Source organism: Bubalus bubalis, chromosome 5 (assembly GCF_019923935.1).
Source record: "Bubalus bubalis isolate 160015118507 breed Murrah chromosome 5, NDDB_SH_1, whole genome shotgun sequence".
NCBI classification, from domain to species: Eukaryota; Metazoa; Chordata; class Mammalia; order Artiodactyla; family Bovidae; genus Bubalus; species Bubalus bubalis.
The window spans coordinates 1,362,302-1,375,471 of NC_059161.1; the positions used below are offsets into that span (position 1 = coordinate 1,362,302).

Genomic DNA, 13,170 nt, shown 5'->3' on the forward strand with positions numbered 1-13,170 from the left:
GGCTCAGTGATGCTGGGGGCTCCAGATCACTTCCTGAGCTCTCTGTCCGCTACTCCAGCCTGGGCCCGCATGTGACCCTCCCCCTGCCTCCTTGGGGACATACCGGGATGCCGCCGGCTGGGCCGGGGAGAGGTGACAGCTGCCTGGCTGTGGAGCCCGGGGCTGGCCAGTGGGGAGCCAGGGGAGGCTAATTTTACCCCCGGAGCAGGGAGAGTGATCCCGCCCAGCCCAGCTGGCTCAGCAGGGCAGGCGCCCCAGCTCAGCCGCCCAGTCCGGGAGGCGGGGGCGCTGGGACGCGGGGAGGAGAGGACAGCGGTAGGGGAGCAGGACAGGCCGAGGCCGCAGGAGCCATGGAGCCGGCCCCGGCCCAGGACGAGGGCCTGCGGAGGAAGCAGGCCAAGAAGCCCGTCCCGGAGGTCCTGCCCAGGCCGCCCCGGGCCTTGTTCTGCTTGACCCTCCAGAACCCCGTGCGGAAAGCCTGCATCAGCATCGTCGAGTGGAAGTATCCTTCAGGGGCCGCGCGGAGAGGAGGAGGGGGCTCAGCGATCACAGGCTCTGGAGGCCGGGCACCGGGGCCTGGGGGTACAGCCGGCGGCCTTTGGGAAGGCAGCCCTGGTGCAGGCACAGGGGGCTGGGGGCGAGGCACAGGGCCCCGAGGCCACCTCTGGAAGGTGCTGGAAGGCGTGGAGGCCCTGACATGGGACAGGGTGGCGGAGGCCGGCAGGCTGGCTGGGAGGCTGGTGGGGTGGGCACCGAGCTCTGTGTGGATATCAGGCCCAGCTGGGCCGCACATCCTGGGCACAGGAATGTGACCCCCTCCACGCTGGCATCAGCTCCGGGAGGAAGAATGATGAAAACACCCAGCTTGCTGGGCCAGGGGGACAGATATGAGGGCAGAGGGAAGGCCGTTGTCATGGGGGTGCTGAGTGCGCTGGCTGGGAATATTTGGAATATTTCTGAGGGGCTTTGGAAGACCGGGCTCCCACCAGCTGTTGCCTAGAAGAAAGAGAGTGAAGGAGCTGCAGGGGCAGGAAACCCAGAGCCAGGGCGCCTGGTGGGACCTGGCCTGTCCCACACTGCTGTGCCCACCCTGGGCCCCCTGCCCACTCCATCTGGGGAGCCGGGGGCCTCTCTTGCCTGTCTCTCAGTGCCTCTCCAGGTCTCTGCCCTGAGGCCACCTCGCGTCAAACCCGAGGAAGGTGGCTGGGAAGGGCATGGGGCCTTCCCGTGAGCTGTGGACACAGGGCGCACCCCCGCCGTCCACTCACGCACAGCTCCGCTCCTCCACCTTCACCCCTCAGTCTCCGCCACCCCCACCTCCCCTGGTGGCCTCCCCCAGGGCCCCTACTGCTCGCCAGCAAGTCCAGGGAGCCTGTGGGTGCCCTCTGGAGACTGGCTGGCTCGCCCCGTGCAGGGACACTGGGACCTGGGTGTGCGGCTGCCTCAGGGCAGTCTCCCCTGCTCAGGCCGCAGAAGCAAGGTTTCAGGGCGCACAGCCGCTCCCCATCCCGCACTGGGGGCCTCGCCCGGCTCGCAGCAGCCCAGCCTCCCTGGATGCTCCTCCGAGGCCCCGAGGACTGTCTGACTGTAGCACCTTCGAGGGGACAGAGGGGTGGGGGGCAGGGCGAGGGGGGAGGTGTAGGGACTGAGATGGGACTCAAGACTCCCTGAGCGTTGGAACTGAGTAGTCCCAGACGGAAGCCAGCGCCTCGAGGTCCCTGAATGTCTCAGTCAAGCCCCTGTTGGAGGAGGGTCCCCGCCCGCACCCCAGCCAGGAGCAGAAGTGTGATGTGGGCCCGTCGCTGGGCCTTGGTGTCCACAGAGACCCCCAGCGCACTCTCTGCTCCACCCGCAAGTCCCGCGCCTCACTCTCTCCTTAACTCCGCCCCAGACCCTTCGAGACCATCATCTTACTCACCATCTTTGCCAACTGCGTGGCCCTGGCCGTGTACCTGCCCATGCCGGAGGACGACAACAACAGACTGAACCTCGGCCTGGTAAGAGGGTGGTCCTTCCCCTGCCGGCCCACTGCCCGGTGGGGGATGCTGGAGCTTCACCCCGCACCCCCCCAGGAGGATAGAGACCCGTCCCCAAGACCTGCAGGGCGGGCTGAGCGGCTCTGAGCTCCGCAGGGAAACCTGGCTGGGCTGGATTCCGTCATAGCAGCAGCCAGCACTGAGAAGTACCCGCCGTGCCAGCTCCGTGCTAAGTGCTGAGGCAGTCCAAGCGCGGGCCGGAAAGGAATGTCCAGACTCGAGAGCATTTCAGAAGGGAATGAGTTTGCTAAGAACAAAGATCAAAGAAAACGGGGGCGCTGCGAGCTCAGCCGGCCGACCTCCTAACAGACCTGAGAGAGGCAGCGCTTTCCTGGTTTAGGAGCCAATTTTTATAGCCTCAAGACAAAGAAAATTCCTGCTGGAAGGTTGCTGTTAGGTGATTGGTTACGGTGGACTTCCCAGGTGGCACTAGGGGTAAAAAAATCCACTGCCAAAGCAAGAGGCGTAAGGGACACGGGTTCATTCCTGGGTTGGGAAGCTCCCCTGGAGGAGGGCATGGCAGCCTGCTCTGGTATCTTGCCTGGAGAACCCCGTGGACAGAGGAGCCTGGTGGGCTACAGTCTGTGGGGTCACAAAGAGTCGGATACGACTGAATCAACTTAGCTTGCACGCATGCACGATTGGTTAGGGTGCTACAGGCTGAGCATGGGGCTCAGCGTTTTGGCCTAATTTTGAGTCAGGAAGCTTGTTAGTGATGATCAGGGGGCTTTGGCAAAGGTTACAAAGGGCCTCAGTCAGCTTTGGAGGTGACCTTGGCTCTGGCTCCACTCCTGTGGCTGTTGGGCTCACCGCTGAGCGCCGTGGGAGAGTGGCCGTGTCCTCCACACCACAGCCCCTAAGCCAGGCCCGTTTGACAGATGCAGAAACTGAGGCTTAGTGAGGCCAGGGGCTGAATGCTCATCTCCCTTCCCTGGGTGTGACTCAGAAGAAACGCGCTTCTGCGGAGCTTGCTTTTCCGGGGGAGCTCGTGTCAGCACCACGCTCCCTTCGGCCCAGCACCCACAACACGTCCACGGGCCAGGGAGTGCCGCAGCTGGAGGGGGTTTTCCAGGGTCAGGCTGTCCTGCTCCTCCCGCCTCAGCCTGTTTGTGATGAGAAAACTGAGGCTTGGAGAGGATAAAAGACGGACTTACCTGAAAACCAGATCATAGTCAGATGCCCGACATCGCCCAAGCGCTTATTAGACGCCCAGTTCTGTGCTAAATGCAGAATTTTGCATTATTGTCTCTTTTACTCCCCCGTGAAGGCATTAGACCCATTATGAGGCAAGGAAGCTGAGACTCGGGGGTCTGGGTACTCTGCCCAGGGTCCCCCCACATGTCCGTCTTCCCAGAGTCTCAGACTCAGGCTCTGACTTTCAGACTTGACTGGATCGCTGTGCCGCCAATGCGGCAACAAGCCGGACACCCCGGGAAAGCCCCTGGAGGCCGTGGCCCTGGGCATCTACCACCCAGGCTCCCGGGGGACAGGGCGGTGCACCCCCTCATTTCAGCAGACTTTTTGGGCACTAACTCTGCAGGGAGGGCAGGAGGAAGCTGGCCGCATGCATCCAGGGCCTGGAAGGGCAGCGTTGTCTCTGCCTCTGCATGGCGCTGCTTTCCATGGGATCCATCTATCTTGGGTTGGGGAGAAGCTGGGAATCTAAGAGTGTGCTTGGCTATAACTGGAAAAATGCAGAGAGTGGGATCCGACGTGGTGAAGGCAGGTGTGAGGAGGCGCTTCTCGAAGCCCTGGGTCCTGGGATGGGTCCCTTCTGTATGCCCTGTGTCCACTCCGCCCTTCAGGGGTTCGTGTCTGGGGGTGTCAGTTCCATTTCAACTCCCTAAGAGGTTAACGGCTTTGAAAAGGCGCTCCATCCTCCAGAGAGCGTCAGAGATCTTAGCGGGCACATTGCTTTCCATCTTGAAACAAAGCAGCCCCCCAAGTCTAGAGGGTGCTGTGGGCTGAGTGACAGAGTCTGTAGAGACGAGGAGGACCCCCAGGCAGGACCACGCGGGAAGCCTTCCCAGACAGCCACCGCCACGGCGAGGGTCGGAGCTGGACGGGCTGTCGCTCGTCTGTGAGGGACCCCGGCTGTGATGACCCGAGAGGTGGGGGACGCTGACGGTCACACGGCCGGCTCACCACTGAGGCCTCCCGCCTCCCCTTGTCTGTTACATGTTCATCATCCCAAAAACCAGCGAGAGGGAAGTGAGGGTGGGCAGAGCAACGGGGAGGCATCGGGGGCCTTTTTCTCTTCTTCCCACAATTGGCTGCCTTACAAGAACCTGAGGAAGGCCTGAGAACTCCCGTCCCGCACCTCCAGCCATCCAGCAGAGCCACGGTTGGGAGAAGGGAGGCGTCCGGACCACCGTTCACTCTGTTGTTCATTTAACAAACATTTGTCAAGTGTCTGTTACGTCCCCAGCACCACGGGGGTTGGCCTTGTGAACCAGAGCTCCCGTCTGCACAGAGATCAGTCCAGTCCATCAAACAAGCATAGAAAGGACAGGAGAGTGCAGGGTCAGGGGGCACGAGCATCTGTCCTTGAGGAAAACCTTTGTGAGCCATGGGGTCAGAGAGGCCCCAGAGGGTGGCAGGTCTGGCCTGGGCCGGGAGGGCAGAGCCGGAGTCCCGGAGTGTGGCCTGCTCGGCGGGACCCGTGCTCGGGACGCCGCTCTGCAGTCATGGTGGCAGTGAATCTTTCACCATCTCGTTTCTGTGTTTTGTAAGCAGGGCCCAGCAGGGGCAGGTGCACGGGCCGGGAACTGGGGGCAGTGGCTTGCTCATGGTCCCGCCTTCTGCCACCTCCCCGCCTTCCCTGCCTTGAAGGACAGACTCTCAGCTCAGGCCCTGCCCGCTGGGGCCCTGGGCCCCTGGCAGGACCTGCCCGAGGTCCTGGGAGGGTCAAGTCTGTGCCCATGCGCCGTGTGGCGTGTCCGGACAGCTGTCCCCAGTCGGGGCTGCCTGTGCCACAGCCTGGTCAGCGGTGCCCTGCACAGTCCCGCCCCCACCCCTCCGGCACTCAGCATACCCCTGGGGGAGGCCTGTCCCCCTCGGGCGGAGGCAGTGGGCCTGTGTGCAGGGCAACACCCAGTTCCACACCCAGCTCAGGCCGGGGCGCAGCTGGGTCATTGGGTAGGGGTGCCTGGGCAGGTCTGCACCCGCCAACATTAAACAGGCCATAGCCCCCGACCAGGAGAGGCTGCCAGGGGGAGCGCAGTGGCAGGAAGGCGTCCCAGCACCTTCAATGGCGCTGGTCCTGGGCCAGGCCTGCACACGCCCCGTCCCTGGGCGTGCCAGTCCCAGAGCGGTCCAGTGGGGCACCAGGGCTGCAAGGACCCCCAGGCCTGCAGGGAGGGGGGCCACGCAGACATAGTGCGGGGGGCACGAGGTGGAGACGTGAGCTGGGGTCAGAGTGGCTCTCAGGCACCTCGGAAAGTGGGGTGGGGGTAGGGCAGCAACGCTGTGTCTGGTGAACAGAGGCCTTGGAGACCGTGCGGGGGTTGGTTAGGAGGTGGGCTCCATGGACCTGGCGCCTGATGCGCGTGGGACGGAGTGTGTGGGGGGGAGGCGGGGGTTTCAGGGAGGGCGATGAGCAGGCGGTAGTTTTGCAGGTGTTCCTGGGGGAGGGGACAGCCAGGTCCACCCCCGGCCCTGCAGGTGCGGCCCGAGCCCTTAGGCCCTTGGACGTGCGGGTTGGAGCCCTGGACCACAGAGGCTCCCCGACTCTGGGTGACTGCGGGCTGGTGGGGGCGGTCCTTGTGCGGCCCCGGGCAGCTGGCCCCTTGCTCAGGAGGGGAGCCCTGACGCCTGCTCTGGGAACAAGCCCGCAACCCCAGGAGGCCGGGGCCCCTCCAGGAGCCACTCCGGCTCCACCCACCAGCTCTCATCCAGGCTGACGGGCTGAGCTGGAGACACCCGTGACAGTTCGTCAGGGGGAAGCCCTGGGTCAGAGCAGCTGGGGAAGCCGAGGCCCAGAGACAGCCAGGAGGCCTGGGGAGACACTATGGCAGAGATCCATGAAGGCGGGATCGGTGCCCATGTCCCGGCCACCATGACGGTGTCCCAGCCAGCAGGGGGGACGTGGGCCCTGCCTCAGCCAGGCTGGAGACGCAGATGGTGGCTCAGAGAGGGGGCCCTGGGGCTGCAGCTGTGTGATCTCAGGTGAGTTGCTTTGCTTCTCTGTACCCTCACCTGTAAAAGGGGTTAGCACCGTAAACTTCCGAGAAGGTTCTGCGTGAGTCAAGCCCTTGTAGGCTGTGCTACCTCGTCTATCGCACAGGAGCCTTTATCGTGCTGAGTCTCAGTACCCCTGTAGGGGCTTCCCAGCCACAAAGCCCTGGTCACAGGGACCCTGGGTTGCTCTGGACTCAAAGGATACAACTCGTAGCGATGACCAAAGGATTATCTCACACAAAATCTTCCTCTTCACCCCACCCACCATCTGTGTCCAACCTCTTTAACCCTTTTCCTCTCCTTCCAACTGACTTACCTGGACGGCTTTTCTGGCCTCCACCCCCTCCTTCGGCCGAACGCCATGATCAGCATCTTCGTCTTGGTTGTCACCTGTTGGGCACCTGCCCTGTGCCGGGCACTGCTTTGACACACTCAGGGCCTCGTCCCCCTGAATGCCCGCCAGGGCCCCACGGGACAGCACAGTTCTATAGGCGAGTAAACTGAGGCACAGTGCCTGTCCAGGGGGCTCTGCAGGCAAACCTGGACCCTGGACTGGGCACTGCGTGCGGCTCCCTCCTCATCAGAAGGGGACGCAGGTCTCTGCTTCCCCGGGGAGTGGTCCTGGGCGGGGCTGGAGGAGGGGCGTCCAGGGCAGCAGTTCCGGGGCCTCAGGACCCTCTAGCCTGTGGAGTTACTGCCACGCAGGCCAGGGAGGATGCTCAGAGACCCAGCCCCGCATCCACGGCCCCCAGAGGGCGGCAGGCTGCTTCATGTCTTCAGGACTGACCCACACTGACTGTGCCAGGGTTCCCCCAGCCTCGTGCAGGCTGTGGACACCAGCCACACAGGGCCAGCGTGTGTCAGGGAAGCAGGAGGACGGAATAGACCCTGAGCCACCCTGGGGCCGGTGCAGGGGCGTGGAAGCCCAACAAGGCCGCAGCCCAGGACCCCAGGAGGTCAGCTCTGCCGCTCTAAGGCTCACCTGCTCCGTGAAGCCTGAAGGGGCCCTGCCCCGGGGGGACTCCCGACTGAATTAATGAAAGGAAACCTTTGGGAGCGTCTCCATGCAGCCGGGGCCAGACCGAGGGGACCCACATGGAAAAACAATGGCGGCAGTGGCCAGAGTGACCAGTTCTGGGACAGGCTAGGAACATTGCTTTAGCTGCTTATCTGTCACTGTGCCCGCAAGCAGAGAGTAAAGACATGACTCTGATTAAAACAGAGAAGGAACACAGGTCATAGGTTGATTCAATGCATAGCGACCAAGAAGCAGAGTACAGCTGGTTCAAAGTAAATTCGAGAAACAGAAATTTATGATCCTGGAGAAAAAATGACCGACTAGGGTTGCCGGATGAGACACGCAGCAGGCCGGAGTCCTACAGGGCGCGTCCATCAGGGACGGTCTCTATCAGGCAGGAATCTGTGCTCCTACTGGGCAGAATCCTGAGAGTCAGAGGGACAGCCCCAGGCCAGTGGTTTCCAGGGTAGGAAGGGGAGGGGCTCTCGGTAACAGTCTAGAGACTGGCAGGAACGTGTGTCCTGAGCATGTGCAAGCATGCGTCCTGGGCATGTGTCCTGAGTGTGTGTCCCGGGCGTGTGTCCCAGGTGTGTCCTGGGTGTGTGTCCTGGGCGTGTGTAAGCATGTGTCCTAGGCATGTGTCCTGAGCGTGTGTCCCGGGCGTGTATCCCAGGCGTGTGTCCCAGGCGTGTGTCCTCAGCATGTGTAAGCGTGCATCCTGGGCATATGTCCTGAGTGTGTGTAAGTGTGCATCCTAGGCATGTGTCCTGAGTGTGTGTCCCGGGCGTGTGTCCCAGGTGTGTCCTGGGCGTGTGTAAGCATGTGTCCTAGGCATGTGTCCTGAGCGTGTGTCCCGGGTGCATATCCCAGGCATGTGTCCCAGGCTTGTGTCCTCAGCATGTGTAAGCGTGCGTCCTGGGCATGTGTCCTGAGCGTGTGTAAGTGTGCATCCTGGGCATGTGTCCTGAGCGTGTGTAAGTGTGCGTCCTGGGCATGTGTCCTGAGCATGTGTAAGCGTGCGTCCTGGGCATGTGTCCTGAGTGTGTGTCCCGGGCATGTGTCCCGGGTGTGTCCTGGGTGTGTGTAAGCATGTGTCCTAGGCATGTGTCCTGACCGTGTGTCCCGGGCGCATATCCCAGGCGTGTGTCCCAGGCTTGTGTCCTCAGCATGTGTAAGCGTGCGTCCTGGGCATGTGTCCCGAGCGTGTGTAAGCGTGCGCCCTGGGCATGTGTCCCGAGCGTGTGTAAGCGTGCGTCCTGGGCGTGTGTCCCGAGCGTGTGTAAGCGTGCGTCCTGGGCATGTGTCCTGAGCGTGTGTAAGCGTGCGTCCTGGGCATGTGTCCTGAGCGTGTGTAAGCGTGTGTCCTGAGTGTGCGTCCTGGGCATGTGTCCTGAGCGTGTGTAAGCGTGTGTCCTGGGCATGTGTCCTGAGCGTGTGTAAGCGTGCGTCCTGGGCATGTGTCCTGAGTGTGTGTAAGCGTGTGTCCTGAGTGTGCGTCCTGGGCATGTGTCCTGAGCGTGTGTAAGCGTGTGTCCTGGGCATGTGTCCTGAGCGTGTGTAAGTGTGCGTCCTGGGCATGTGTCCTGAGTGTGTGTAAGCGTGTGTCCTGAGTGTGCGTCCTGGGCATGTGTCCTGAGCGTGTGTAAGCGTGTGTCCTGAGCGTGTGTCCCAGGCGTGTGTCCCAAGTGTGTCACAGGCATGTGTCCCAGGCGTGTGTCCTCAGCATGTGTAAGCGTGCGTCCTGGGCATGTGTCCCGAGCGTGTGTAAGCGTGCGTCCTGGGCATGTGTCCTCAGCATGTGTAAGCGTGCATCCTGGGCATATGTCCTGAGCGTGTGTGAGCGTGCGTCCTGGGCATATGTCCTGAGCGTGTGTAAGCATGCATTCTGGGCATATGTCCTGAGTGTGTGTAAGTGTGCATCCTAGGCATGTGTCCCAGGTGTGTCCTGGGTGTGTGTCCCGGGCATGTGTCCTGAGCGTGCCGCTCACGTCTACAGGGCAGAGGCCGGGGGTCTGCTCTGCCTCCCCCAGTGCACAGGACTGCCCCCTCCTGCCGACCCAGAGCCGCCCACCCGCAGGAGAGGTGGGGCGGAGGCCCCCGCAGACCCCTCGGCCAGGCCTGCTAGCAGAGGTCCCAGCAAGGGCCCGGTGCTGATTTCCGAGGTCTGGAGGGTTTGCTGACACTGGTCAGGCTGGCTTGGGGCGGCCAGGGGGCTAAGGGGCCGGCCCTCCCCACCCCCGCCACACGCCTGCCGGCCGGCCGGCCCCTAACATTCCTAGGCTCAGGTTGCCGTGTCTTTTTATAGGGTCTGGAATGCGCCCACTGCCGCTCGGCTCGCCCCACCTCCCCAGGAAGTGGCCCACACTGGCCTTGCCTGTCAGAGACCCTGAGCCAGCCAGGCACAGGGGTCCAAGCCCAGGCCACTGCTCAGGGGTCTGGCGAAATGCCTGCCCTCTCCTGCTGGGGGACTCAGAATTCCCCACGCTCCTTTGTGCCCCCGTCAGCCCAGGTGCTGCATGGGCACCGAGAGGGTGGGTGGACAGAGTTGGAGCTGCCCTGCACACCTGGCCCAAGCTGGTCGGCCCCGGGGGGCCCAGCGGAGCCCAGGCCTCAGGCAGCCGCAGAGCCTGCCACCCCTGCCCTGGTCTGGCTCGGACACAGCTCCCTGCAGTCTGTGAGCCCCAGCCGGGGGAGGGGGTCCCCATCCTCCAGAACTATCGGGGGAGCGTGTCTGTGCGGCCACACGGGGGTGGCTGAGGAGGTGGCTGTCGCCTCCCCTCTCTGTCCCTTCCCTGTGTTCCCAGCCCACCGCCAAGCCCTGAGGAACCCAGGCCTGGAGGGCAGAGGATGGGATCTGACGAGCCCCCCGGGGGTCCCCGTGTGAATTTTCTCCCCTCCCAGCATGACATGGTGGTTGAGGTCACGGGGCCTGGGTTCTCATCACAGCCCTGCCAGTCGGCTGCTGTGTGACCTGGAGAAATTACTTAACCCCTCTGTGCTTTGGTTTCCTCATCTGTTCAGTGGGGGTAGGAGTGCTGCCCTTCCAGGCCCCTGTGAGGATGACGTGTGTGTGTGTGTGTGAGTCTGTGTGCATGTGCGTACATGTGTGTACACATGTGTACATGCGTGCATGCATGTGTTTGTGAGCGTGTCTGTGTGCACGTGTGAGTGTGCGCACGTGTGAGTGTGCGCGTGTGAGTGCGCGCGCGCGTGTGTGTGTGTGCACATGTGTGTTTGTGTGTGTGACCACACCAGGGCCTGGCGCATGAGCTCAGTGAACCAGTGCGCCTGTCAGCTCGCCAGCCCAGGCCCCGTCTCCTTCCCACAACATGGGTGCCTCGCTTTCTTGCCCCACCAGGTGACCGGGCTCCCCCTGTGGCCCTCAGCCCTGCCACCCTCCTCTGGACACACTCCTGACCCCGCACCCAGCGTGGGCCCCACAGGAGCTGGCTCTCCTCCTGGGAAGGGAAGTGGAGGCCAAGGGGGGGTGGGCTCAGGCCGCGTCCATGCCGGGAGGGCGCGTCAGGATGAATGCAGCCACTGCTCTCCTGCCAGTGGGCCCTCCTCCCAGCCTGGAGGCTGAGGGGTCCTGCAGACACACCCCAGGGCCTGCATTCCCAGGCAGTGGTGCCTCAGTCCGCAGGCCAGCTCCCCTGGAGGCCTGGGGCTGAGCCAGGGCAGGCGGGCCGGGGCCTCGCCCCCTCGCCCCCTCGCCCCCATCTCCCTCACGTCTGCGCAGGAAAAGCTGCAGAGTAGGGGTGCCCAAGAGGTGCCCCCTTTGCTCCCAGAAGCCGGCTCTGCCTGGGCCCTATCCCCACCCATCCGGGATGGGCAGAACTGGACCACGCTTGGTCTCCGCTCACTCACTCCACGGCCTGGCCCCGGTCTTAGGTAGTGCCTGGGAGTGCTGGCCGGCGGCCCCGTCCGCCCTCGCGGCCACAGCGTTCTAGACACGTGGTTCCCCAGGCCGCTGTCTGCTGTCCCAGCGGGCAGTTCAGGAAGCAGGAGTCCTTGGCAGGGCTGCCCCTGCTGTCTTGAGGGTCCCCTGGTGCCCTCAGACCCTGCCGCAGCTCAGGGTGCTGTGAGGAAGCAGGCCCTCGAACCTCCAAACCCTGGGCTGAGGCTCTGTTTTGCTGGGGAGACGGCCCCCCACTTCAAGCCCTCCCATACACCGGGGTGGGGGGCTTTAGGAGACAAACCTCCCGACCTGCCCCCTACGTCTCCCGGGGCAGCGGGCCCAGGGTCTGCTTGGGGAGCAGACCGGGGAGGAGCCGGGGTGGGGAGCATCTTGGAGCGGCAGCACCCGTGGGTCTGCTCTGAGCGCTGCCGTGAGACCCCACTGGCGCCCCCTGCACACAGGCTCCTTCTCTCAGCCAAACCCGCTCCGGCCTGTTGACACAGACGCTCCTAACAGTGAACTGTGACTGGAAAAGTGGAATGCTCCACGCCCACCCCAGCAAGATTTGTGTCTGAATGGGTCACAGAGCCTGGGCAGTAAGGCAGGAGCCTCAGGCCTGGGGGTTGGGGAGGACCCGCCGCCTTCAGAACTGTGACTGGAGCTTCCTGGCTCCATCACCCTGTCCCGGACCAGCCTGCAGGGCCTTTCTGTGGGCCCTGCAGGGCCCGGAGCCCTCAAGGGGCCTCTGGTGTCAGGGATGCTGGGGTCCAGGCCTGCTGTCCTGAAGGCCCCAATGTGGTCAGACAGGGGGACTGAGGCCCACAGACCTCCGGAGGGAGGCCTGTCCTGCCCCCATCTCCCCACGGAGCCCAGGGCCTCGGGGCATGGAGAGTCGGGCCAGGATGGCTGACTCTTGGAGACAGAGGCAGGAGCAGGATGGGGTGTGGTCTGAGCCCCGCTGTTCTCAGCCCAGGGCTTCGGAGGGTCTGGCTCCAATGCCACCAGGAGCAGGTGAGTCAGGGTCACAGAGCAGGCCCACCTCCAGCCAACACTGGCCCTGGGGCCTCAGTGAGCGGCCTGTCTGTGGAGGGACGTTTGCTAGTTAAGGCCTTCCTTGCAGGGGTTTCTCTGGGGGCTCAGTGGTAAAGAATCTGCCTGTGATACCGGAAAGCCAGGTTAGACCCCTGGGTCAGAAAGATGCCCTGGAGGAGGGCACGGCAGCCTGCTCCAGTGCTCCTGCCTGGAGAATCCCATGAACAGAGGAGCCTTGCGGGCTGCAGTCCACGGGGTCGCACAGAGTCGGACGTGACTGGAGTGACTCAGCACGTGTTGCAGGTAGCTGGTCTCAGCTCCCGGTCAGACAGGCTCGTGGTGCTCACTCGGGCAGTGCCAGGGCTCTGGGGTGGGCACTGTCTCCCTGCGTGGGTGTCAGAGCCTGGGGTCCAGCGTCCCCTGTCAGAAACGGAGATGGCGAGGCCGCTGAGGCGTGTGGCATCAGAGATGGGGTTTTCTGCTCTGTATTCATTCAGCAAATGTTCCTTGAGGCCCTACTGTGTGCCAGGCGGTCCCACGTGCTCCGGCATGGAGCTTTGCGGACGACCTGTGAGGCCAGAGCTGTCTGTGGCTGGCGCGTCCTGTCCTCCGTGATCTGATGGGCGCTTCTCCCCTGCGGACCTCGCCGGCACCGAGCTGCGCGGGCTGGCCCCGGGGCTCACCGCGTGGCTTCCGCGAGCCCGCCGTGGCCTGTGACCCGCCCGCGTGCCTGGGGGTTGCGCATGTTGCTCTGACGGTTCCCAAAGGCCGCTTCTGGGGCTTGCATGGTGCCCACCGCAGGCGGGGACCGATGCCCACAGACACCCACGCGGCCGCCGGTGCCGGACGCAGGGGACGAGGCAGCGGCTCCGGGCTATACAGTGAGGCGGGCGGACAGTCAGGAAGGACGAGACAGGGCGTGGCAAGCGGGGTCGGCTGCTGACAAACACCCCAAGTTTGGGATGAAGACAGCAGGGGGAGGGAAGGAGGGGTCCTGGGCCCTAGTG

The 13,170-nt window shown here is 63.7% G+C and overlaps 1 protein-coding gene across 2 annotated transcripts in view; it reads left to right on the top strand.

Annotated features, from left to right (window-relative positions):
• Positions 1 to 234: 234 nt before the first annotated feature.
• CACNA1S (calcium voltage-gated channel subunit alpha1 S) overlaps positions 235 to 13,170 on the top strand; it is a 58,320-nt gene continuing 45,384 nt past the window's right edge. The window contains exons 1-2 of one of the 2 annotated variants that reach the window (XM_006078444.4): positions 235 to 502; positions 1,892 to 1,997. In XM_006078444.4, the coding sequence (XP_006078506.2) occupies positions 351 to 502; positions 1,892 to 1,997 (258 nt within the window). In that variant the 5' untranslated portion in view covers positions 235 to 350. The remainder of the gene's footprint in view (positions 503 to 1,891; positions 1,998 to 13,170) is intronic. The other variant, XM_006078443.4, reaches the window with a different exon arrangement.